Source organism: Balaenoptera physalus (assembly GCF_965194825.1).
Source record: "Balaenoptera physalus genome assembly, chromosome: 19".
In the NCBI taxonomy this organism is placed as follows: Eukaryota; Metazoa; Chordata; class Mammalia; order Artiodactyla; family Balaenopteridae; genus Balaenoptera; species Balaenoptera physalus.
This window is the reverse complement of record NC_138900.1, coordinates 20,966,729-20,991,679: the sequence shown is the minus strand read 5'-3', so window position 1 is coordinate 20,991,679 and position 24,951 is coordinate 20,966,729. Positions and strand designations below refer to the sequence as shown.

The window sequence follows — 24,951 nt, the reverse complement described above, 5'->3', positions numbered from 1 at the left end:
AAGCTTAGAGAACAGCTTTTGGTAGGACTGGGTCCTCCAGGAGCTACAGACAGGGAGCTGATAAGATGCCTGCTCTCACAAAGCCCCAGCACAAGAGGAGAGGAAACGTGACCTCTGATAGCCATGCAATAAGGCACCACGAATGTCTTAACAAGTTCCAGAGGAACTGCATGGGAGCTCTGGGGACTGAGTGATCACCTCCAGCCTGGAGCAAATCCAGGTAGGCTTCCTGGAGCAGGCAACACCAGGAAGGAGCATGGAGGGTAGATCTGGGCTGCCACCTTTGGAGAGGCTGGGGTGGGCTGCCAGGATTTGTGGAGGGTTCCTTCTTCCACTTTTTTGCCGTTACAAAGAGGAAGAGGGGAGACCAATGCCTTCTTCCAAACTCTAAGTACCCTCTTCCGTTTCATGCATGGGGAACCCTCACCGTTTGGTTTGTGAGGCCCTCACATGTTTGGTTTGTGGTCCAGGAGTTTACTTTCACTCTATTTTTCTCCACCTCCTCTGATCCACATTCCATAGAAAACTGCTCATGTGTCACAGCAGCGCTGTGAGGCATACGTGCTATGTGACAGCTCCAGTGGGGGCTTCTTGAGCCCCTGTTTCGCCCCAAATATTAACTCCATGCTCCACAGATTGACATTCAAGTCAATCTTGACTTGGCCACACCTTCTCCCATCTTCCCCTGGAGCATTCTATGCTGAGTGCCCATTTTGCACAAGCTGACCCCTCTGTCCCACACACCCTTCCTCCTCTTCTCTGCCTTGTTCCAGGCTCTTTCCAGCCATTATCCTCACTGGTCTTCCTTCCCTTCTCTCCCCTGCACCCCTTCCTCACTGCACACAGCCTCACAGCACGTTGTAGAGTCCTCCGTTTCAGCACTGGATTCTGCCTGGTCTCTGGTCTCCCTGAGTCCATCTATTTCCCTTCCCTGAGTCAGCTTCAAAGGCAAGGACCTGGTCTTGCTTGTATATCTCTAGATCGGCCATACTTCTTGCCAGATGTAGGCATTAAAAAGTGTTATTGAATGATGTGAGGCCCACTTTACAGATGCACCAAGAAAGTTGGCAATGAGTGAGTTCTTATTAACCACTTTTATGTGCCTTGGTTGTGCCTTGGTTATGTCCTTCAGCTCAGCATTTACTCCACTGAAGGTCCTTTCTGGATCTCGAAGGCTGCTGTGGTCGGCTTCTGAGAAAGTTTACGGCACAGGGTATATTCCTCTGTAATTTAAATGCCATGTTCCCTCTCCTACAAACCCATTTGCCTTCTCAAAATCCTGTGAAGCGTGTAGGACAGTTAATGCCAGTCCATTTTAGAGAAAAAGAAACTGAAGCTCAGGCAGGTGCCCAAGGCCAAACAGATGTCAGTGGAAGAGACGGTAATTGGATGCACATTAGTGGTCGTTCCAGTGCCTTCTCTCCTCTTACTCCAGTCTAGTTGGAGGAATAACCCACCTGACACAGGACAGGAGCATGTGGAATAAAATATCCGCCCCTATGGATGTTAAGAAAACAAGTTGATATAACTAAATGTTTCTGTGACCCTCCCCCCAACCAGCGATTGAGAGACACGGCATTTCTAGCCCCCCAGTGCCCTCTGGCACCCACTCCATCATGCCAGCCCCCGGGGGTGCTTTCTCTGGACTGTACTGTCTGTTTCCACTTCCAGACAAACAAGGTTGTGAGGGCTCTGGCTCCTTGGCTTCCTTTGAGCTTTCCCATAAGCTGAAGCTTCCTTTGTCTCCACACGTTTTGCAAATGAAGGAGGTGGCATCAGTCAGCATCCAGCCCAGCAAGGCTGAACATGGTGTGGACATCACGGGGGCAGCCTTCCCCCACAGCAGGTACTGCTTGGGCTCTGGAGTCAGGCTTCCCAGCTATGTGACCTTGTGGGGCTTAAATATTCTGAGCCTCAGTTTCCTCATTTTTAGTATTGGACTAGTATGGTACCTACCATCCTAGGTTGTGTGAGGCTAAATTAGATGATGGCTGTGAAGTAAGTACCTAGCACATTACTGGTGCATGATGCTGCCATGAAAAGGAGGAGGAAGGTGCTGAATATGAGGAAGATGATAAGGATGAGGATTCTGTGGCTGATGTAGGTGATGATGATGGTGAGGGCTGCGGTGAAGACGGTGATGATGACAATTATTATTGTTATTATTATTAATTATGTTTTTTTTGAGAGCTCACACTGCCTGACAAGTCCACAGTCTTAACAACTACCCCACATGAGGTTCTAATTCCATCCCCTGTTTGCCTGGCTTTGTGTGAGGTAGGCAGATAGTGAGCCAGGAACTCAGACCAGAAGTCTGCTCTACCCTGAGAAGAGGACCAGAAGAACTCTTTGTGGATGTTTTCCTTTCCCATCTGATGTGCTCACTATCTGTCTTCAGTTCTGGGCCAGCTCCAACCTTTCCAAAAGCCAACATGTTGGAGAGACCTCTTTGCCTTTGAGAAGTCTGAAATCATCCAAAGTCTTCAAAGAGAGGATACTTTTTATTCTTTTTTCTTCTTTTAAGTCCTCCAACTCATGTCCCAACAATACGGAAGCTGCCTGGGGTTCGAGGGACCATGTGCAAAGCCAGCCCAGCTGAGTTCCACTCTCCTTTAGAGGCAGAGGCCACCCTGACTTTTTGGCCAACATTCTACCCAAAATGGAAGGTTGGGGAGTTTGACCATACTCTCCAACTTGACTCTTCTGGTTACACAGTTGCCATACTCTGCAGCTCTATTTGAATATCATATTTTCATTAATAAATTCAGCAAGGATTTAACTGTTTCTGGCCCTGTCTCATAGCGTTGTCTACACATCAGTCAAAACAGAACAGGTCACCCGTGCTGCCCTCCTGTTTATCTATTAATCATCTGGTAAATAAACCACTCAGTATCCTGCCCACTTCAGTAATGTTTGTGATGTAATTTGTTTGGATGCCCAAATGTCACCAGCGTTGATTGTAAGATATGAAAAAATGTACTTGCTCAGCATAGGAAGCTCTAGGCCAAAATGTAAGCATGAAATCTCGGGTTTATTTTTGTAATAATGTTTACAGCTGTTTAATGACCCTGAAAAGGTTCAGTAGTGTGGTGTTCTGTATTTCAGAACAGGAGCATATTATGCTTATAACAACCTTGGTTAAACAGTGTGAGCTACAACAATTGGAAAAATAGTATTTAATAAGAAGCCATTGTATTCTAAGTGAAGTTGTCTTAATTACTGCTTACCCTAAGTGTAAGAAAGCAAGGTGGGTTGTAGGGAAGGGCCAAGAGTCATTTGCTCCCCCAGGAAATAGGTCCACCTACTGCCAGAATTGCATTCTGTGATACGATTTTGGGGTAAAACCCACAGTGGTGTTTGCAGCCCTTGCTGTGAACCTAAGCCCCACCCCTTGCACAGCGACTAGGGGCTTTGGGGCTCCTGCAAGTTTTCTGAGGCAGCGCCTTTACCCTGTTGTTGAAAAAGGGAATATTTAGTTGTGCTTGGCTAGACAACAATATTTGATTTTTAAAAATCCAGTTGAAATGGTTATTTTGAAAGTCATTTTATTTCCTAACTATTCTTTTTCATGGTATAAGGATAAAACTCCTTCATGCAACTTACTGGCAAGATCTATATTTTTTGGGCTATTCATAAGATTACTTTTTTTTTCTGTGCTAGCAAAATGAAACTGTGTTTTTGTGTAAAATTTATTTAGACTCTTAGCAGCTGGCATTTCTGGTGTCCTGATAGTTTCAAATTTCATTTTGAGTGAAAGATACAATTAGGTTCTCTATTGGAAGAGTTAAGTGAAAACTTTTGTCATTGATATCACAGGAAATAGTCTTGAAGGCAGAAATGCAAAATCAAAATAACCATTAGCACCATCAAAGGCAGCTGAATGTCTCACTGTACCTGCAGTGATGGGGGTGAGGAGACAGAATGTATTTTGATAATGTGCATCCAATGGTGGGTTTCATAGGCTGAGAACACCCTCTTCATGAAATGTGAAATTGCACAGCTCAAGGAGAAACCCTCTAGCCTTCAGAAGCTTTCAGCTGGGGCCCCTGCCTGTGTTCAGAGGTAGGCCCACACATTTGCACGGTGAGGAATGCCATGGCGGCCAGGACTCAGGCCCAAGCCTGGGTCTTCCTCAATACTGACAGTAGGGTTGAGTGCCCCGGTACCCCACCATGACCCTTGGCTCAGGAAAGATCAGGACTAGAGTGGGATGTGTAGTGTTTCTATGTTGGAGGGATGACACACCAGATTTGACAGTTCACAGTGTCCCCTGTCCAGTCTCAGTAAGGACGTCCAGCTGCCTCTCCACAGTTTGGAAAATTACGTACGCATTAGTTCCTTCCATCAGTCAGCCGGGGCTTATTGATCTTCCTGCTACGCTTTGGGCTGGGGCCATGAGCTGAAGGCCGAGTGAGCTGTTCTCAGTGTTTAGTAGTTTGTTTACTTGCTTTTGATTGTGCTAAGGGTTTTCCTACCTAAGTGAGAGGGTCAGATGAGTTATTGTATAGGTTCCTCAGAAGGTCCCAGCTGCCCAATTGCCTTAAGCCCAGGGTCATGGCCCACCCTGTGCTGGCTCCTGGTTTCTTAAAGTGGGTCCTTCACCTGCTGGAATACAGGGTGATGGCTCCAGAGCCAGTGCTGGGGAATGAAGGATGGGTTGGGTACTTGGGATAAAGTGCTCCCAGGTATTAGTGACCATTCGGGGCAGTGCTGCGTGTGGGTATGTATGTCTGTCCCCTTTGTCAGGACAGGCGAGTGTCCTGTGGCAGGTGGCCCTGCCAGGGACACTGAAACACATTCACCGCAGGCCTGTGAGGAAGCAGCGTGGTTCCAAAGAGAAGGCGTTCTCCCTGTGCTTGCTCCGGTAAGGCTGGGGAAAAGGAGTAATGGCACCTTCCATCAGAACGCCAAGCCCCCCGCAGGCAGCCCCGCCTCCCAGCCCCTGAGCTCTTAGGGCTGCAGTTGGATCCAGTCCTTTAACAGTAGGACAAGTGATCCCTTAGTTTCCCAGAGTACACATTTGTATTCCTTGCTAGAGGAATTCCACTTAGGGAATTGCCGCCCCTCCCCCAACACGGTCATACTCCACACACACACACACACACACACACACACACACACACACACACACACACACACACCCCTCTATATACCTCGTCTGCAATGGTTTCTTCTTTCTCTAAACTTTGGATTCAGTCTCTCTGGGGTCTTTTCATTGCTTCCCTGTTACTGGTGGCCTTGCCTGCACTGGCCCCTTGGACCCAGAGGCCCCTTGAGGGCAGCTACATGGAAGGCCCCGGGCAAGTATTTACTGAATGACTGAGATAAGGGGTAAATGAATTCCAGAGGAATTAAGTGTCAAGCCTGGAGAAATTGGGGCCGACCCAGGTTTTGCGAGTCCCAAGCCGGGCCTGGGGCCAGCTCGTCCTGCCTCGGCTGCTTTGGCCCAGGGACAGCACACCAATTACCCCTTGCTCTTTCCAAGAACTCACACTCCCTTTCCTTGCTCTGAGTCTAACAGCTGGCATTGGTTATGACTGACCCATGGCAGCACCTGCACCTACTCATGGAATCACAGGGTGTCAGGTCTCACAGAGCTTCCTGAGATGATCGCCAGGCGTGGCCCTGCCTCACTGTGGGGCTCGGCACAGGCTTTGCTGGGGCTCATTAGAGGGGCTGAGGGCCGTAATCCTCAGAGTATCTCCTGGTGAGCTGGCTAGCTCTGCTCAAATTCTGGGTTCCCCCACGGATCCCAGGATGGATGATCAAGTTCTGAAGGGGTTGATTGCTCTCTGTCTCCTAGTGCCAGCAGCTGGGCCATCAGAAGTGGTCCAAGCCCAGATGGCCACCGTGGGTACGTATAGTGAAAGAGCTGGCGTCGGGGCGTGGCTCTCCCTTAGCTGTTTCTGAACCTCCAGGTTCTGGGTGGGAACCCAAGACCCTTCTGACTCTGACAGATTCGGATTGTTGGGTGTTCAAGGACTTCTGCAAAAGCTGAATTTGAATCCCATGAAGTTGGAGTGAAAATGGTTCTACTACAGGTTAGCCTTCTTTTATGGGCTGTGTTTATAGGGTCTGTTCACTCACTCATCCATTCAGTTAGAACGTCCTGAACCTACAATGAGCCAGCTCTGCTCTAGGCCCTGAGGCTTTATCTGTGACCACGGCAGACATGAGCCTGCCCGCATGGAAGCAAAGCACATCTGTAAAAGAGTCAACAAGAAAACTGCCCCAGTGGTAAGTGCCATGAAGAAGAAAGTCAGGTGATGGTGTAAAGAGAGGCTGCGGGGATTAAGTTTTCTGTGACGAGGTGGACATGGAGGGCCTTTGTGAGAAGGGAATATGTGAGTTGAGACCTGCTTTGGGGGAAGGAGCCACCTGTGCCTTTGCACATTCTCGAACATGCTGAGTTCAACAATGGCACCTGAAGACCTGTGGCTTAAAGGGGGTTAAAAAAAGCTTTGTTGACTCTGAAAAAAAAAATTTTGGGGCATAATAAAAGAACTCCCTCTCCAAACCTAACTTGAAAACACCCCATGTTCATTATTTGACAAGTTGAGCTGTTACCCGCACGGCGTGACTGGGTGGGGGATGGTCTTCAACTTGATGCCGCTCATCCAACCTGATTTGCAGTCTTGCTGTATTGCACGTTCAGCCTCCTCTCCCTCCTGCTGAACTGGCCTCAGCTCAGCAGCAGTAACCTGAAAATAGCCCATCTTCCTGGATTCACGTCTTCTGAGCTGGCCAACCGGGCAGCCTTTGGAAGTGGGCCATCCATGTTGGCTTTGGACTTTCCGAACTTCCCCAGAGCTCTTGGGTGGAATTCTGAGCTCTCCCAAGTGGCTTCAGGGTCACGATCCATGTTTGCTCAGGAGAGGAGCCAGTGCAGCTGGATGGGGCTTGAAGGTGGAGAAACAGCTCTAGACAGGGCCCTTCCAGGCCCCAGTCCTGCTCCAGCGACTTCTCACGCTGGGCCTGCTCCTCCCCGCTGGTCAGCGGGTGCCATGAGTGCTGGGGCCGCACGGTCTTGTTGTCAACCAGTGCGTCTTCAGTGCCAAGGACAGGGCCTGGCACACACTGGAAACTCAGCAAGTTTGTTGAATGAATGTAAGAATCTCCATGAGAAATTACTCCTTTCTGACCAGCTCCAGAATGGTTTCTTTTTTTTTTTTTTTTTGAGTGTAGACTGCCACCGGAGACCAAAAGAAAAGATGGAAATTGGAAACATTCTTTTACTGCAAGTGACCGTGTGCCTGTATGTGTGTGTGAGTGTGTAGAGTTGTTCAGGGACAGTCAGCCCTGCACCATGGTTGCGGTTTCTCTCCCTCCTGAAAATAAACATCATGTCTTTTTCTTCTCCTCTTTTGCAAGACAGACTCACAGCCTCTGTCTTCTTGCCAAGGAAGTCAGGTCTCCCATTGGAGACCCTCCATCCACGCATGGTCTGCCTGGCAGGAAGCCCAGCAGGCAGCAGACCCCACCGGGGCTGAATGTGCTTCCTCCACAGTTGAGCTCTGTCCCCACAGGTCCCCCTGAGGAATCGCTTGGCCCAGCAGTCAGTCCTGGCTGGGGTTAAGCGGTACTCCTGGACCACCTGGCTGGCCAACGCATCTAAGCATTGGGATACAAAGGGGATGGATGTGCAATAACTGTTCCAGTGGCAGGAAACAAATTTGGACTCCTTGAAGTGGAAGGCAGATCTGGAAATAGAAGGAGCCCAGGCATGGATTCATTGCCTGTCAGAGTTGAGCTCCCCACATGCTCTGATGTGGAGGGAGCTGTTCCCTCTGCCCCACCCCCGAATGGCCTGGCTTCAGCCATTCTGCACAGGCTGGAGAGGGGCAGAGAGGACTATTAAAGCCAATTATGCAGACCAGCTTTGAGTGTTAGTGTTTAACAAACAGCTTTGAGTTCTAATTTTCTGCAAAACACATACTGCAGGTACAATTTGTACTCATTACTGTATATTGGGAAAGTTATTAAAAACACTCAAACTTGGTTGAGACTTCCTATGGCATCGTCCCTGGATTTTAATTGGTTTTTATCTAGTTCTATAAAAGATCTCTTTAAGCCCAATCACAGTGCCTGCCGCAGATATTATGCCAGTTGAAGGACAGGGAAAGCGCGCTCTGTGGTTGGTGTAAGTCTTTACCCCCTACCCAAATTTGAGCAGTCTCACCAATCCACTAAAATTCCATCACGAGATAATTTATACTTCTTTTGATGGGCACGGTTACCAAATGACAAAATAACAGTGTTTCGTAACATAAGGGTTAAATCTTAATCTCTGAGGTTTGCAAAGCTGCTACTCGCAGTCTCCTTAAAATTTAATATACCTCGTTAATGCTTCCTTGCAAACACTGAAGGATTTTTATGATTATAATCATGTGTTACAGCACCTAGTACTGTTTCTAAGCAGCATACTAATCAGCTTAATGAGATATTACTGCACTTTTTGTTGACTAAAGCAAAATCCCTTTTATTGTTCTAAAGCCTGTCCTCTACTTTATTTTTTCCCAAAACATTATCTTGTTTTATTATGTACCAGTAAATATCGTGCCATTGGGTTGGATTTTTTCTTTCTTTCTTTTTTTTTTTTTTTTTGCCAAATCATAAAATAATCTCTTTCATCTCCGAATGGCGAACATATTGAATATAGTAACCAGAAACAAAAGTTCCAAGTGAGTCAGTTTGGTCTTGCAGTTAAAGCCATTCTGCTCTATGGCAAACTTTGAACTGAACCAACAGGTGCAGGTGTTACAAGGGGGGAGAGGAGGAAAAGTTTAACACGTAGACCCTTGATTTGTTATTAGGTGTTGAAAGTGGTAAAACATTAATAATTTAAATGTGAATGAATAATTGCAGTCTGTAAATAGAAAATACAAGGAAGACGATCTATCGCCAAAACAAATTGGAGGAGCAATGCCATATTGCGTAATTGGCATTTAATAATTCATTTTTTTATTATTGTTTTTGACTATAATTCCTTAGCATTATTCTGTGTAGGTAAGGCATGAAATGCAAACTCCCCACCAGCTGATGCTGTTGATTCGCTGCGCCACGGCACCTGGCACAGATCTGAACTCTCTCTTTATTTTCAGGGATGGAAGAAGCCAGTCTGTGCCTTGGAGTGTCCTCGGCGGCGCCGGAAGCTGAGCCCCATCTGAGCAGCCCCGTCCTCAACGGCCAGTATGCCATGAGTCAGAAGTTGCACCAGATCACCTCCCAGCTCAGCCATGCTTTCCCCGAGCTGCATCCGCGGCCCAACCCAGAGGAGAAGACCCCGGTTCCCCTCGACGAGAAGGCCCACGTGCCCATGAGTGGCCAGCCCATGGGCAGTCAGATGGCGCTCCTGGCCAACCAGCTGGGCCGGGACGTGGACACCAGCCTCAATGGGCGGGTGGACCTGCAGCAGTTCCTCAACGGGCAGAACCTGGGCATCATGTCCCAGATGAGCGACATCGAGGACGATGCCCGCAAAAACCGCAAGTACCCGTGCCCTCTGTGCGGCAAGCGTTTCCGCTTCAACAGCATCCTCTCCCTGCACATGCGCACTCACACCGGCGAGAAGCCCTTCAAGTGCCCGTACTGCGACCACCGGGCGGCACAGAAAGGGAACCTCAAGATTCACCTGCGGACCCACAAGCTGGGCAACCTGGGGAAGGGGCGCGGGCGGGTGCGCGAGGAGAACCGCCTGCTGCACGAGCTGGAGGAGAGGGCCATCCTGCGGGACAAGCAGATGAAGAGCAGCCTGCTGCAGCCCCGGCCGGACTTGAAGCCCCTGCCGCACGCCCAGCAGACCCCGCTGGCCGCCTGCAACCTGGCCCTGCCCACCAACCACAGCGTGCCCGACGTGGCCAACCCGGTGCCCTCGCCCAAGCCGGCCAGTGTGCAGGAGGACTCGGCGACCCCAGCTGCTGGCTTCCGCTGCACCTTCTGCAAGGGCAAGTTCAAGAAGAGGGAGGAGCTGGACCGCCACATCCGCATCCTACACAAGCCCTACAAGTGCACGCTGTGCGACTTCGCCGCCTCGCAGGAGGAGGAGCTCATCAGCCATGTGGAGAAGGCCCACATCACGGCTGAGTCGGCCCAGGGCCAGGGCCCCAACGGCGGCGGGGAGCAGTCGGCCAACGAGTTCCGCTGTGAGGTTTGCGGACAGGTGTTCAGCCAGGCGTGGTTCCTGAAGGGCCACATGCGGAAGCACAAAGACTCCTTCGAGCACTGCTGCCAGATCTGCGGCCGGCGCTTCAAAGAGCCCTGGTTCCTGAAGAACCACATGAAGGTCCACCTCAACAAGCTGTCAGTGAAGAACAAGTCCCCTAGCGACGCCGAGGTGCCTGTGCCCATGGGCGGCATGTCCCAAGAGGCCCATGCCAACCTGTACTCCAGGTACCTCTCCTGCCTGCAGAGCGGCTTCATGGCCGCCGACAAAGCCAGCCTGAGCGAGCCCAGCCAGCTCTACGGCAAAGGCGAGATGCCCATGAAGGAGAAGGAGGTTGTGGGGAAGCTGCTGACCCCCATCTCCAGCGTGGCCCACGGCGTCCCCGAGGGCGACAAGCACTCCCTCCTGGGATGCCTCAACCTCGTGCCACCATTGAAATCCAGCTGCATCGAGCGGTTGCAGGCAGCTGCGAAAGCTGCCGAGATGGACCCCGTGAACAGCTACCAGGCTTGGCAGCTCATGGCCAGGGGCATGGCCATGGAGCATGGCTTCTTGTCTAAAGAGCACCAGCTACAGCGCAACCACGAAGACACTTTGGCACACGCCGGAGTTCTGTTTGATAAGGAGAGGCGGGAGTACGTGTTAGTGGGGGCAGATGGCGCCAAGCAGAAAATGCCTGCTGATTCGGTTCACAGCACTAAAGCGGGCAGTCAGAGAGACCTGCCAAGTACGCTCGACCCTTTGGAAGGCAGTCGGGATTTTTTGTCACATGGGCTGCACCAGGCTCTCGAGTACAACCTGCAGGGTCCCGGGAGTCTGAAGGAGAAGCCCACCGAGTGCCCGGACTGCGGCCGAGTGTTCCGCACCTACCACCAGGTGGTCGTGCACTCCCGCGTCCACAAGCGGGACCGCAAGGGCGACGAGGACGGGCTGCACGGGGGCCCCGATGAGCGGCGCGGCTCGGGCAGTGACCAGGAGTCCCAGTCGGTGAGCCGCTCCACCACGCCCGGCTCCTCCAACGTCACTGAGGAGAGCGGGGTCGGAGGCGGGCTCTCGCAGACCGGGAGCGCCCAGGAGGACAGCCCACACCCCTCCTCGCCGTCCTCCTCAGGTAGGTTGCCAGGGGAGATGGGGGAGCAGCGGCTGGCGCAAGGGCCCTCCCTGCCCCGGGGCCTGGTTCTGCACCAGCCTCGGTGGGGAGGGGTCCTTGCTGCCCTTCGGAGTCAGCTCCGAGGTCACCGTGGCGTCGTGCTGTATGTGGACCTTGCCTGTCTGCCCTGCCTCAAGGGAAGGCTATCTTTTCAACTCTTTGACCTTCCCTTGAACACTGGCCACCAGGAAAGTAAACTGATCCTCCTCCCGTGTGGTGGAGATGGCCAGTTGTTATGTTTGCCAGCTGGGATAGCCGACCCTCCCCTGTGATTACCTGGCCCCATTTCATGCCCTGACCCCCGTCCACCATCACCCCTGGAACCCGGGAGCTGCTGTCTGGCTCCATCCGTGGATGTGAATGTGTAAGTTCAGACCCTCACCGTCTCTCCCCCCAAGTATATGCCCATAATTCTGTCATTTGGGCCCCTCACTGCCTCTCCCTAGACCAAACCTGTCTCCGGCCCCCTTTCAAAAGTACAACTTGGCTCATCTGTCAGGTGCCTCTAACCTGAAGAACCACACCATTCTCCTCTGATGGTTTGGAGAAGCACAGAGGTTTGAAACACAGATGCGCGACTTCATGTCTTAAATTGTACTGTGTTACACGGGCGATACAGCTTTGGGGTCTAAAATAGCAAAGCAGAAAATCTGTCATCAAAATGTCTGTGAAATGCTGAAGCTTCCTGGCCCAGTTTGAGGGGAAAAAAAAAAAAAAAAAAAAAAGAAAGAAAGAAAAAAAAAAAAACTCACTAGCCTAAGACAGCTAAATTAAAATCACTACCTAACAGCAGGTAAGCTTGTTGCCTTCATCCATATTTCCAAAGCCCCTTACTAATGGATAGTAAATTGAAAGTTATATCTCTAGCCCTTTATAAAGAAAGCATCTCGCTAATACTGTAATCATTCTGCAGCCTAACAACAGAGGAAATCATGCCATAACAAATACCCTGTTACTAATGGCAACATTGATTTCTGCAATCAGCCATTAAGTCTAGAAAATGAAAGACAGTTTGAGGCACCTCAAGGCACTGCATTGCCCACTGTTAAAGATGTGGCAGCACACTGTTGAGGGTAATTTTTAAAAAGTTTTTTTTTTTTTTCCCTTCTCAGTTTCAATAAATATTTCAGTATTAGAGGCAATTCACCACTACACTTATTAAGTAGATGCCAGCTTAGTTGTGTTGTTATTGTCATGCTTCAGTATACCCTTCTTCTAGGACAAAATTAGTATTAAAATAAAGTGTGAGTCTGGTGGCTTATTACAAACCAGTAAAGAATTGTTAAGACACATAAATCTCCACTGCACATTCCAAAGATTCCGATAGCACTTAATGCCGCTGCTTAAACACCCATGAAACACACCGTCTCCACCTGGAGTCCTAGCCTTGTTTGCAGTTCACTTCAGTGAGACACTCTGAAAGAGTTTAATGAGGAACTCCAGCACCACGGAGGGCTAGGCCACACTGCCTGGAGCGACCACCGCCCAAAACTTGCAAGGGAAGGGTTTTCCAGCGTCACCGCCTGACGGCGGGGATTCTGAGACGGATCTTTGTGCACGAAGGCAGCAAAGTGCCAGGTGTCCTACTGTCAGGAGGGATTACTTCTGGCCTCCTGTGAGGAGGTCCCCTCTCCCTGCAGAGTGTCATCTCACGGTTTTTGGGATTTGGGACCTTTCTGGGGCAGAAAGCAGAGCGCATACTGGCTTTCCTAAGTTTTTGGAGTGACGTGGAGTTAACACTGACAGATTTTCCTCCCTCTCCCAGCCCTGCTGAAATGAAAAGGTCTCAGCAGAATATTCCGACACCAAATGTTCGGCTCTATTAATGACGTGTTTACCGTGTTTTTCTCACCTTCTGGCCAAGTGATAGCCTCATGCTATTCCTATCTCTGTTGTTTCCATATCTCTAAATACTCTGTTGAAAAAAGCCCATTTTACCTAAAAGAACCAACCGGGCTTGGGACTCAAAGGAGAATTCTACTTGAGTTGTGGTTATCTTCTCACTTTTATTTCCCTCATTGAAGTATCGTACAATTGTGAATACTGATTCTTTCGTTTCTGGTTGACTTCTTTGTTTTCTTCACATTCAAATTAGACACTTCCATAATTTTCTGACTAAGTAGGAAAATTGATGGCATACCAATATGCAGCCCAAATCAGCCGAACGCCTGGGCCATTCAGGTTTTCCTGGGATTAGGACCCTTAACCAAATCGGGTTAGTCTTCCCTCTTATTTCAACAAGTCTGACTTGTATAAAGTGTGATTAAAATAAGCATTTAAATAAAAATCTTGACACAATAGGTATTTTATTATTACCTGTTAGAGAGAAACCTGCAAGGTGAAGGGGAGAAAAAAAAAACAACTTTAAGCCCTTAAGTAAAGAAAGAAGTACTTATTAAGGCTTCTATTAAGAAATAACTGCAAAAACACGGTTTTACAAATTTCTCAGACTGCATAACAATGTCTCAAAACTTAATTTGCATCACTTGATTCTTTTTTTGTTGAAAACTGGGTCAGTAGGGCCTGAGAAACTATTTTTTCAGATCTTAACCAATGAATTCTTCTTTATAAATCGCTGCTCTTAACATGATAGTAGTTCTGAATTCATCATAAAAAACCTTTTTACAGAGAGCCTCTTAGAACAGATCTCCAGAAGAAGGCTTACAATGAGTGGCAGAGACGTCCTTTGTTATCAGATGTAATTCTTTGCAAAGGAGGATTGGAACGGAGTGGCTGTTTAAAAATGTCTTGCTCAGACCGAGACGAAGAAGGGGTCAAGTTTGCAATCAAACAGTTATTGCCGAGATGGGCGACTGTCACTGGCTAGGCTAATGTGGGATGCAGCTGTTTGTTATGTGAGCAAAAGAATGTTTGAATCAGTGAACATGTGAAAATGATTCCAGTGAACCAGAAAATGTGTTTGTTCTTTGGCTCTCCAAACTGCTGAGAACCAAGCTTAAGATCAACTGTGAAAACTAGGACCTTTGACAAATTGAGAGGTCATATTTTCTAACAGAAAATGGACAAGACCAGTCATACAGATCACTTCCCCATCTTTCCCCTTTGTTTTATATTTGTTGTTGCTGTTGATCTGACTTACCAATAATTTCACACCATAGTAGATGTCATTTCTTCCTCCGTGTACAATGCAAAGGGAAACTATTTGGAAAGCAGCAGCTTATAAATTTTACTCTTTTATGACATTTAGAAAGTGGGGCAGCTGTTTTGATGCTCCCTCATTTCTGGCTCGCGTGCAAATGCTCCGATGGCATTAATCTCTGCATCTTTCCCTAAAACCTCGTCTAAGACTGTGCTCCAATTCGAGCTTTATACCCTGAGTCAGAAGACGACCAAAGTTCTGTTTCTTTAGATTTTGCTTTGGAAATCATGGTCAGAATAATTAAAACTTAATGTACTAAGAAACGATACTGTTCATTATATCCAACAGGGCAGTTACCTTCTGCATTCCCCATAATTTTGGAGAGGGGCTAATTGAAGTGTTGATGGTGGGAAAGGGGTAATTGAATGTGTTGACCCTCTGTTCGTTAAAGTCGGCTAAGTTACATGATCAACGGAAAGCCAGGAAGAGATGCGAAGATGAAAATATTGTTAACCCCTGCTACTTCTGGTATAATATTTTGAGATGGACAAGGATTATTTGATCAGCTGGGCTGGAAGCCTTGCGGGGTCTTCTTTTGTTGCCTGAGCTGCATTCCTGAAATGCTGGGTCTCCATCCTGTGCTGGCCCATTGACCACAGCATCAAAGGCCTTTATCCAGGGCTCCCTTGCATTTACATCGGGTGTATAGTGATATGATAGAGTTTCTTTCTTTTCCACCTCTTTTTCTCATGTGGCTCCTCCTCCCTGCCCCCATTCATGATAACCACTGCCTGCTCCACACAAACAAATCCGGGCACCCAAAAGAAGGGAAAAAAAGAAAAAGAAAAAGAAAAAATTTAAGTCTGAGGATTAAGATTTTTTTTTTTTTTTTTTTTTTTTTTTTTTTTTTTTTTTTTTTTTTTGCTTGTGCATTCCAATTGTTCTTAAAATATTTGGCAATGTCAATTAGTAACTGAGCAGAGTTAGCTGATGAACACAATTTTCCAGTAGACTGAGCACCCTATTGTTGCCGAGCGAACAGCAGATTTCTGAGGTCATTATCATTCGCTGGTTGCTTGGCCCAGCTGCTTCCTGCTGCAAAAGCCAAACTTTATACTGGAGCTTGGGGATGGCATGCAGCAACAGGGGGCTGGGAGGGGGAGAGGGGAGCTGGCTGCAGAGCCGAAGACAGTCATTATCAGCAGAGGAAACAGAAAGTAAAAGTTTCCAGGCAATTCCAGGAAAACTGCCCTATCAGGCTTCTCCCTCCCGTTCCTCTCCCAGCACCTTCCACCTCCAGGCAGGGAATTAAAAGGACCAGGGGACGCCCCCTGGGCATTGTGGTCACTAATCTCTTTGCTGAGCAGAACTTTGGAAAACAATAATCCCATTTAAAATTTGCTTAAAAATCGTTAACCCAATCTAAGGCATGTGAGTGATTTCCTCATTGATAGACTCCTTCATTTTTATTAAAAACAGAAGAAAGAAAAATTATTTTTTAAAAGATGAAATTAAAAACTTGAAATTAGTAAACTTGGGGATGACAAACAGGGAACATTATTTCATTTTCCAGGGGGACCTTTTGAGCAGATACTAGTCTGAAATTCCTTGTAAATCAAATTTAGCATGGAAGGTTCCCCCTGCCCACTCTGGCTTCCCCTTTTTCCTTCCCCCTCTCTCTCCCTCCCCCACCCTTTAATTTGGGAGCTGGTTCAGTGAGATGAAAAGCTGCACTTTTTTAAAGCTCAGCTGTTAAAACTGAGCGCCATATGCAGCCTTTCCGTCCCGATGTGGAAGTGTGTGCAGGCGGCCGCCGTGTTTGTGGAGATTTACGGAGGCTCGGCTGTGTGTGCCGAAGCCCTGCCTGGGCAGATGCTAGCGGGCCCTGCCTCCCGGGAGCTGGCCCCGCCTGGGCTAATAGGCTGGCCAGATTCGGGCTGGCTCCTGGGGCGTGTCCAGTGGGGCAGAGGTCAGGGGTCCAGGTGGGTTCCCTCTGGTCTCCCACCTTTCCGCTGGATCTGGGGGCGGTCCGCCCACCGGGCATGGTGCTGGAGCTGGGGAACAGTAGCCCTCAGATGCTGATTCACCTCACCGTCCTCCTGTGTGGGGGTCGGACGCCTGACAGCAGCTCCTTTTTATAAACTTCCCATCACTCCGTGCCCTTTGATTGTCTTGTGCCTGGGAACACTCAGTGCCACTCTGGGGCCTTGGCTGTCTCTCTCACCCCTCTGCGCGGAGCTGTAAATCCCACTTCCACGGGGCTGCCCGATGGTGCTGTCACTTAGCATTTCAGAAAGAGAGAAATCGTTCTGGCTCTGAAAGTCCTCAGATTGGGAGTGTGATATAAAAGATGTGTGACACGAGATCCCAGAAGCGAAGCCTCTTTCCTCTACGTTCCTGGGGATTCCCAGATTACCAGGACACCGTCTTCTGTCCCAGGGATTGATTCCTGCCTCAGGGTCACTGGAGCCCTGCCTTTCATGTCCCTCCTGTGCTCCTACGGCTGCTGCGCTCCTGCCCGGAGAGCTCAGGGAGCCCGAGGTGCCCACGGTGTGCTCCTTCTGTACTCATGTTAACACAAGGAACAAACGTTCATTTAAATCTAAATTTAATGGTAATAAGAAAAACACGGATTAGCTAAGGACAGGTTACAATGAGGCAAAGAATTAAAGTCAACTTTCAAAATGGACATGAAGCATTAGCTGCGTGATTGCCGTTAACTGGAATGGGAGGTTCGGGCTCAGGTCCTGGCCACCACCTCGGGTGTGTTGGGGCTGGAATTAGCAGTTTGCTTTGCAAATGGCCACAGTGTGGCCTCTGCTTGTTGGTCAAAAGCAGGTGTCATGAGCTACCTTTTATCCACCCACTCTCTTGCTATGCCATCAGGTACCTGGCAACGTAGGCCCAATGTGTCAGTACCGCCAGCGGCCGCTGCTGCAGAGCAGGGACAGCCTCTGTTTGCAGGGCAGCTTGGGTTCACCAGACCCCTTCTCCATCAGGCTGCTTGTGCCTTCGAATCCCTTCGTTGACATGGAGCTCTGTGCCCCCTTATAAGAAGCACACTCCTGAGAGGGTAAAGCGGGAAAGTCTTCCTTGCTTAAGGAGGTTCTAGTAGGTGGCCCTGATGTCTCAGGGGTGGAAACAGGGACAAGCTTCAACAAGCCTCCTATTTTCCTGGCTTTCAAGATTCCCCTGGATTCTAGGGGGAGACCGCTGGGATACTTGGGGATGTTGAGATGGAGAGCAGAGGGAGACCTGGGACAGATCCGTGTTGGAAGCACTTTGCAGCGTTCTGAGCCTGTGAGGTTGGAAGAGGAGTGAGCCCTAACTCCCATAACTGTCGAGCTGTTTTGGAGCGTTGATGGTAGGGGTGGAGAAACACCTGCAGAGATCAGGAGACTGGATTTGTGCAAACGTCCCAAATCCGTGGTGATTGGGCTGGAACCTTTGCCATCTGTGACCCTTGGGCCTGCTTGCTGCCCTTCTGGGTTCCTCACCTCCCTCTCCTCTGTTGGCATGTGACAGCGCCTCCCCCGCCTGTGTGGACCGGGCTGGCGTGCTGAGGAGGAGCGAGGGGGTGCAGTGAGGCTCGCAAATGGCTGAGGAAAGGGGGCTCCCCAGCAGGGTGTGAGGCAGGTGGTGGGGGGGACTCTCTGTTCTCTCCAGGAAGCAAGCGTCACAGCAGCTGAGAGGAGCCTTGGGTCCCCCATGCCTTTTCCTGGCAGGACGGGGCGACGGCAACATTTACTTAAGCTGTGGAGTTTGGCACTGCTGCCGCCAGGCGCCATCTGGAAAGCCCTTCTCAGGAAGCCGTGGGCCCTCCCTAAAGAGCTCAGGGGAGCAGGTCTTGGGCAAAGTTTTGGGCCTTTTTTCTTGGGCAGAACCTGAGCGGCAAGGCACCTGAGCAGGGCTCGGGGGTCCCCTGGGAGCTGTGTAGCTAAAGCAGGTCCTCCTCGGTGTGGGCGTGGCTTTTCTCTCTGCTGGGCTTCTCCGCTTAATTCTGAGCCAGATCTGGTGTAGCTTTTCTTTGTCAGGAGAGCACTCAATTTCCTGGGGCTGTATTTCCATTTATTTATTTTGTATTGCATTTTACTTACTGTTTTCACCTAAGTCCTGGTATGCTGTGGGTGCAAAGGTGTGGAGCCAGCCAAGACTGTCCTGGTTAGTTACCGAGACAACCCTGTCATAATGGGGCTTGTTAACATAATGTAAGAAGTGAATATTGTGCCTCTAATATGTGCTGGGAGGCAGGAGGGAGAACTGGGTGGCTTGGCTGGTGACAAACAGGGCCGAGCTAAGCACAGAGATTTGCCACCATCCTCTCCCTGATCCACATCTTCAAAAAAGGCTGCGGAACTCCAAAACAGTGCATGCCTGAACACTCCCTACGGCTACCTGATGGGTGGGCCAAGGCACTAAGGGAGCTGTGCTGTGCGCAGGGGCAGCGGTGGGTGGAATTCACGTGCCCGGGCCTGTTTTCTTTTCCCACCAAGGGAAAGTTGTCCAGGGCCTGGCTTCTTGGGGGACCCACCTCTTTGTTGCTGTGAGCCTTGGGGTTTTGTGTGACATGTGGCATGTGTCTGAGAGACGTGGGAGACACAGCACAAGCTGACTCCTTGGCTGGTCCGGCCCTCCTCTTGGGGGTGCCCAGCCAGGTGCTGGCAGGAGGAAGTGAGTAGTGGGTGGGCTTGGCTTTCTATGCCTCGTCACTTGCTTTCAAAGGGTGGGGTCCTGTTTCAGCTTTTTCTGGAAGCAGGGCACACCTTGGGGAGACTGTGATGTTTTACTCTGGGCCTTGGGTGCAGAGGATGCCACAGAGGATCCGTTCTCTCCCCTGGGAGGTGCCTTGCTGGGCTGGGACTTAGGCGGACACCAGTTTCTTTCCTCTGGTTTGACCTCAGTTCCAAAGCCTTTTGATGTACGACGAAACAGGTCCCCTCCGTGGCGCTCTCGTCTCTTCATTACTGTAATGTCCCGAAACTCTTAACTCAGTGGCTGTCATCGTGGTTTCTGGACACCCTCGGTTGTCTTCAATCATCTTGAGAGGTATTTTGGAAAATTTCCAACTTGCTTATGTTTAGTTCAATGTAAAATGTGTGCAGTGGTTGTTTCCTTGAAGATCGAGACAGATACATGTTTCTCTTTATTGCTAAATATATTCTGTTAAATTTGTTGCTAAAATAGGTGTTTTAGGGTTTTTTTTTTTTAAGTAATTTGCCTTGAAAAATTGTAGTGATCCTTCAGCAAAGTTGCTGTGTGACATAAAATAATCCCTGTGTGGGGGGAGCCTTGGCAGCTGGGGCCTGACCACCTCTGAAATGTCCTGTATGAGTGACCTTCAAACCCTTGCCACTTGGTCTCCTCCTAGAGAGACATTTACTGACTTCTTTGTTGCTATTTTTGTTGTTTAATGACATTATTGTTATTTTTCTCCTACATTAATTCTTGTTCATCTTGGACATTGAGAAAATACACATAAGTACAAATAAAAATAATTTTTAAATATATGTGCCCTTACCACTCAGAGATAACCACTGCAGACATTTTAGTCCATTCCTTCCCAGTCCTTTTAGTGCACTTGAAGATGTATTTCACAAAAAAGGACCATACTGCATGCACAGTCTTCTATATGATATAGTTTTTACTTAAATATATGTCACATATTTTTTTCCGTTGAATATTCAACACAAGGATCAACAAACTTTTTCTGTAAAGGACCAGATAATAAATAATTTAGGTGTTGCAGGACATGTTGGCTCTTTTGTAACTACTCGATTCTGCCATAAATGAAAGGGCTTGATGGTTTCCAATAAAACTTTATTTACAAAAACAGGTGACAGAAAGATTTGTCCCATGGGCTATCCTTTGCACACTCCTGTTCTTTAGTAATAGCTGTCCTTTTATAAAAGCTTCATACACGTAGTATGTTCCTTGAGGAAATATTAGAAATATGGAGAAGCAAAGGGAAAAATCTGCCTCTAGTGATCTGCTGAGCATAGTAGAAAACTTGTTTCCATTTTTTCATTTCTGCACCTCAATCTTTCTGATCATCTGTACAATTATTTCCCTAAGTGGTACTCCTCGACATGGAATCTCAGGTCACAGGCTGGCAACACTGAAGCTGCAGATGTGTATTACCCAGGAGGGTGCTGTGTCTTGAGGCCATTTCTTCCAGTGCTGGAGATTTTACTGAGAAAGTTCCTCGTAAGGTTATATTGAAATCTGTCTCCCTCAAGGTAGTTCCCTGTCACCAAGCAACTCTGTGACTCATTTGTTCATTCATAAATTCATTCATTTGTTCATTCATTAATTCATTTTTTCATTCAAGGACAAAATGCTTATTAAGTAGGTTCTGAACACCGAGCAATGTGCTAGATGCTGGAGATTCAAGGATGATAGGGATAGGTCGCAGTGCCCAGAGGCCCAGAGCCTGGGAGCCGGGACAAGTCCTTCACAAGAGGGGTAGATGCACGGGAGGGCCGCCCCAGGGCTGGAGGAGACGCACTTGCCTTGGCGTCCACATTTGTTCCCAAGGGACCTGAAAGGGTGACGGAACCTCCTCAGTCACCTCAGTAGCTCCTGTGGCAGGTAACTCTTTCCCATTGTAGAATCTGGCCAATTCGGTGACTTCTGGGGGAAGCACCCCCAGCTCAGCCACTGCGGCTGTCTGTCCTCTCTCTCCCTGGCTGTGAACTGGAGTTGAACTCACTTTCTTGCTGCAGAAGAGGCCCTGGGGAGAGTCCAACTGGTGCTTTTGAGGACGACCCCTCAGGCCAAGAAGGGGGCCAGATGGGAGCTTGTCGGGGCTTGCAGCTTTGTGGCATGTATGTCCTGGCAGCTGGTCACCCCACACCAGGGGCCAGCCCTGAGGCGGGCAGCAGGAAGAGGCAGGGTGGAGCTCCACACCAGGGAGTGAGGGGCAGGCCCCCGGCTCCAGCTCACCTGCCCTGACCACCCTGTCATTGTCGCCAGTGGTTCATGGGCAGGGGGAGGGCACGAGTCAGGTGTCAGGTGGAGTGTGGACTCCTGTTGGGACCCTGCAGGTAGAGCCTGTGAGAGCTTGTCAGACGTACACTGGGAAAGAGGCTCTCTGCATTTTACCCAAACTAACCTGACTTCAGAACTGTCCATACCTGTCCCACAGAGGATCAGGTGAGTCATCGGGGGTCGGGGGTGGGGGCGGGCTGTACCCACCTCATATGTCAAAATGTCCAGCGTCAGTAGAGGATGGTGGGCACTGCAGACAGTGCCAGTGTTCTTTTTGGATGGTGGGTCATGAACTAAATACAGACCCACTATGAGAACGAGTGGAAACAATTTCTTCTGGTACATATCAGACCTCAATTGCCCTTTATTTTCTGTGAATGAAAACGTCATAATCATAAGCCTGGCTATTAACCCAGAGACAAGTGCATTTTCTAATGTTTAAGAAACAGCTCCGGGCAGAGCACATACTTCAGCCAGAACTTGACCTTCACACACAGTCAGGCTTTACCCACCCTGCTGGGCTATTTGGGCAGCTCACTCCCCTCCCCGGGGCCTGGGGAGTGGGGGTGGGGAAGTCTAGAAGACTCTTAGACCCCTTTCATCTTGCTTTTCCCCTCCTCTCCTCTCCCTTCCCAAATGTTTCCACGGCCTGAGGGTAACTTTCAAGGGTCTCATCCACTGAGCAGAGAACTAGGGTTTGTAGATGCTAAGGATTTGGGGGTTTCTTGTCGATCTGTGTTTGAGCCTCGAGCAGGCAGTGAGGTCGTGTTATCTCTGAGGGGCCCGGTGTGCCCGGTGGGGCTGGGAAGACCCTCTTTTAGCTCCTTTCCCACCGGGCACCTTCCCACCGGCTCTCCCTGTCTGGGGCCTGCATGCCCTGGAGACAGGGTCCTGCCCCCGGAGGGGCACTGCCAGGGCCCCTCCCTCAGTGCTGCTCAAGGCTTGCTCTTCCCCTCCTGGGGGCTGACTTGGCAGGGCTGCAGGAAGTGGAGAGCGTCGGGGTCATGGTGGAGGGCTCCAGTGCTGGCCCTCAGGAGCTGTGAGACCCAGCAAGGGCTCCTTACCCTCTCCGTGCTTCCGTGTCCTAGAGCCTGCAGCCCGCCGGAGGAGAGGCTGTCAACAGCCGCGTAAACTGTATTGAGTTCCAAAGCTAGGAAGTGGTGGAGCTGAGATTCTAGCCACGTCTGTCTGACCTCTTGCCTTTTAGTTCCACTGTTGGGTCGTGCTGGGGATGGGGTGAATGCAGCCAAAAGCAGAAGCCCTGCTCGCCAGCCCCATGTCCCGCTCCACGCTGGCCAAGATCAGCCCTGTTAGGACAGGCTCTGGGAAGCTCAGACAAGTACTCCTTCCCTCTCTGTGTGTCTCGGGGGAGGTTGTCCTCGCATCTTTTCCAGAAGAGAAGCAAGGAAGGGGGTGGCCCAGCGCTTGCTCAGCTCTGCTGAGGATCGACTGGGACCCGGCCCAAGCTGCACACTTAGGCTTAAAGTGACTCCCCAAAGCTGCGGTTTCAGGGATCCCCTAACCTCTACTCAAGGTCACATGTGTAGCAAGTCACAAGTGTCTGGCGGCCGTGTCCCCAGGGTGACAGAGAGGATGGGGCCCCAGGAGCAGGGCCTGGTGACAGAGGACCCAGCTCTCTTCCTGTGCAGCTTGCCCGAGTCTCAGTTCCCCTTCCCTCCCAGCTCTACCACGCTCTGCCAGTCCTGTTTCTGTCTCCGTGCTCTCCTGCACAGGCCAGTGTTGGAAGGTGGCCTGGGTGTGGGTGGTGGGCCAGAGGACAGGACAGGAGGCGGAGGCACAGGGCTGGCGCCAGCTCGCAGCCCTCCCCAGCCACCGACTCTTTCCAGAGAGGAGCGGGGAAGCCCCCACGGGCAGATGAAGAGAAAGGGAAGAGGCTCCCCTGCTCCTCCTTCCCGGTCAGCACCGGCCTCCGAGGTGTAAATTAGGAGGCAGAGTCATCATCTGGGAAGCCTTCCAGAGGAGGGGCTGCCGGGTTCTTTGTTGTCGCTCCTGGTGGCACTAAGAACTGAACCAAGCGGCCACTTCACACTGGCCGCGCCGAGCAGAATGCTCTGGGCCGTCACTGTGCCCTGGACCCACCTAGGGTGGTCCCAGGGAAGGACCCGGGATCCGCTCGGGGGCTGAGTCTGCTGTCGTGGGTGTAGGGGGTTTAGCAGGTTCAAACTGACCCTAGCTTCTGGGAATAGAGCATTCGACACGCAGTTGTGACTGTGTGTGTGTATGTCGGGAGGCTAGTGTGTGTCTGAACGTTTGTTGTCTGTGTTGGGATATGACTTGGTGTGCGAGTGGTCGCGCTGTCTTGGACTGGTGTTGCTGTGTGAGTATCTGTAAGGCGCTTTAATTTTTTGGATGCAGTTGCCGAGGGTGGATGTATTACCGTGTGGTGCTGTGTGTGTGGGGGGTGGATGTGTGTTGGGCCGTGGTTGTACTGGGATGGGAGTGGACATGCACGCACCGGGTACGTGTATTGGTGTGTACGGGTGAGGGTGAGTTGGGATACAAAGCTCGGTACGTGTGTGTGGGCATTGCGGTGTGGTTAGGGTGTGGGATCGGGGTTTGCAGATATGTTGCTGTGGCTGTGTGGTTTGGGGGAGTGCATATTTGTGTGTTGACACATGCTAGTAGGGGTGTGTGTGTTGAGATGTATGTAACGGTGTGCGGGGTGTGTGTTGATACAGGTGTCAGGTGTGTGGTGTGTGGTCGTGTGTGTTGGTGCATTGATGCATGTGTTAGTGAAGATGCGTGTGCTGGGATGTGTGTATCTGTGTGTGTCTGCCTGTGTTGGTATGGGTGTTGAGGTGTGTGTTGTGTGGCTAAGGATGTGTGTGGTGGGTGGCACGATGGCCTCCTGTTACGTAGGGAGGCTGACCTCCTTGAAGCATCGTGACCTTTTAGCCTTCCCTGCGGGAAGAGAAGCTGGTCCTGAGCCCAGCCCTGCCCCTTAGAGCATTGCTAATGGAGTCTCCCCTGCCTGTTGCCGCCTCAGCCTCGGGCGGAAGCTCTGGCTCCTGGGTTATGAGTTGGCACATGCAGCGGGGGCTGCCTTCCAGCATCTCACAGCCAAGCCCTCTGAGGCCTCGTGCTCCTCCAGGAAGAAGCTGGGGCTTGAGGGTTGGGGTCCCCATCCAGGGAACCTCTGTTCTGGGTTCAGCCAGCATGTGTGTGGAGTGGGCCTGAGAGCTCCGAGAGGGCAGGGGCTGTGCTGTCCTCAGGTGTGTTCCCATCGTGGTCCCTGGCGCTGGGCACGGGATGCAGCAGGTGTTCGGGGGATGCTGGTTGACTTGTACGGAATAGAATGAAATGTGCTCTCCTGGGACAAAGGGCGCTTGCCCAGGAGCCAGCCAGGCCTCGGGCCTGCCCACCACTCCCCCTCGAGGTGCCAAAGAACCTGAAATCTCAGTGCAGAGCCTGCACCACAGACCTGCAGTGAGTCCCTGTGAGCCGGCAGGCGTCCCTCTGCCAGGAGCGGGAGGACCCAAGGGCATGAGGGAGCCTGGGGGTCAGAGACGGGCCCAGGGCGGGTGAGTGCCC

General features: G+C 50.4%; 1 protein-coding gene across 8 annotated transcripts in view; it reads left to right on the top strand.

The window, feature by feature from the left end:
• The window catches only part of ZNF536 (zinc finger protein 536), a 426,032-nt gene that overhangs the window by 178,947 nt on the left and 222,134 nt on the right, over nt 1–24,951 (top strand). For all 8 annotated transcript variants that reach the window (XM_082437056.1, XM_082437055.1, XM_082437057.1 and 5 more), the window contains exon 4: nt 9,102–11,273. In XM_082437056.1, coding sequence (XP_082293182.1) covers nt 9,104–11,273 — 2,170 coding nt within the window. In that variant the 5' untranslated portion in view covers nt 9,102–9,103. The remainder of the gene's footprint in view (nt 1–9,101; nt 11,274–24,951) is intronic.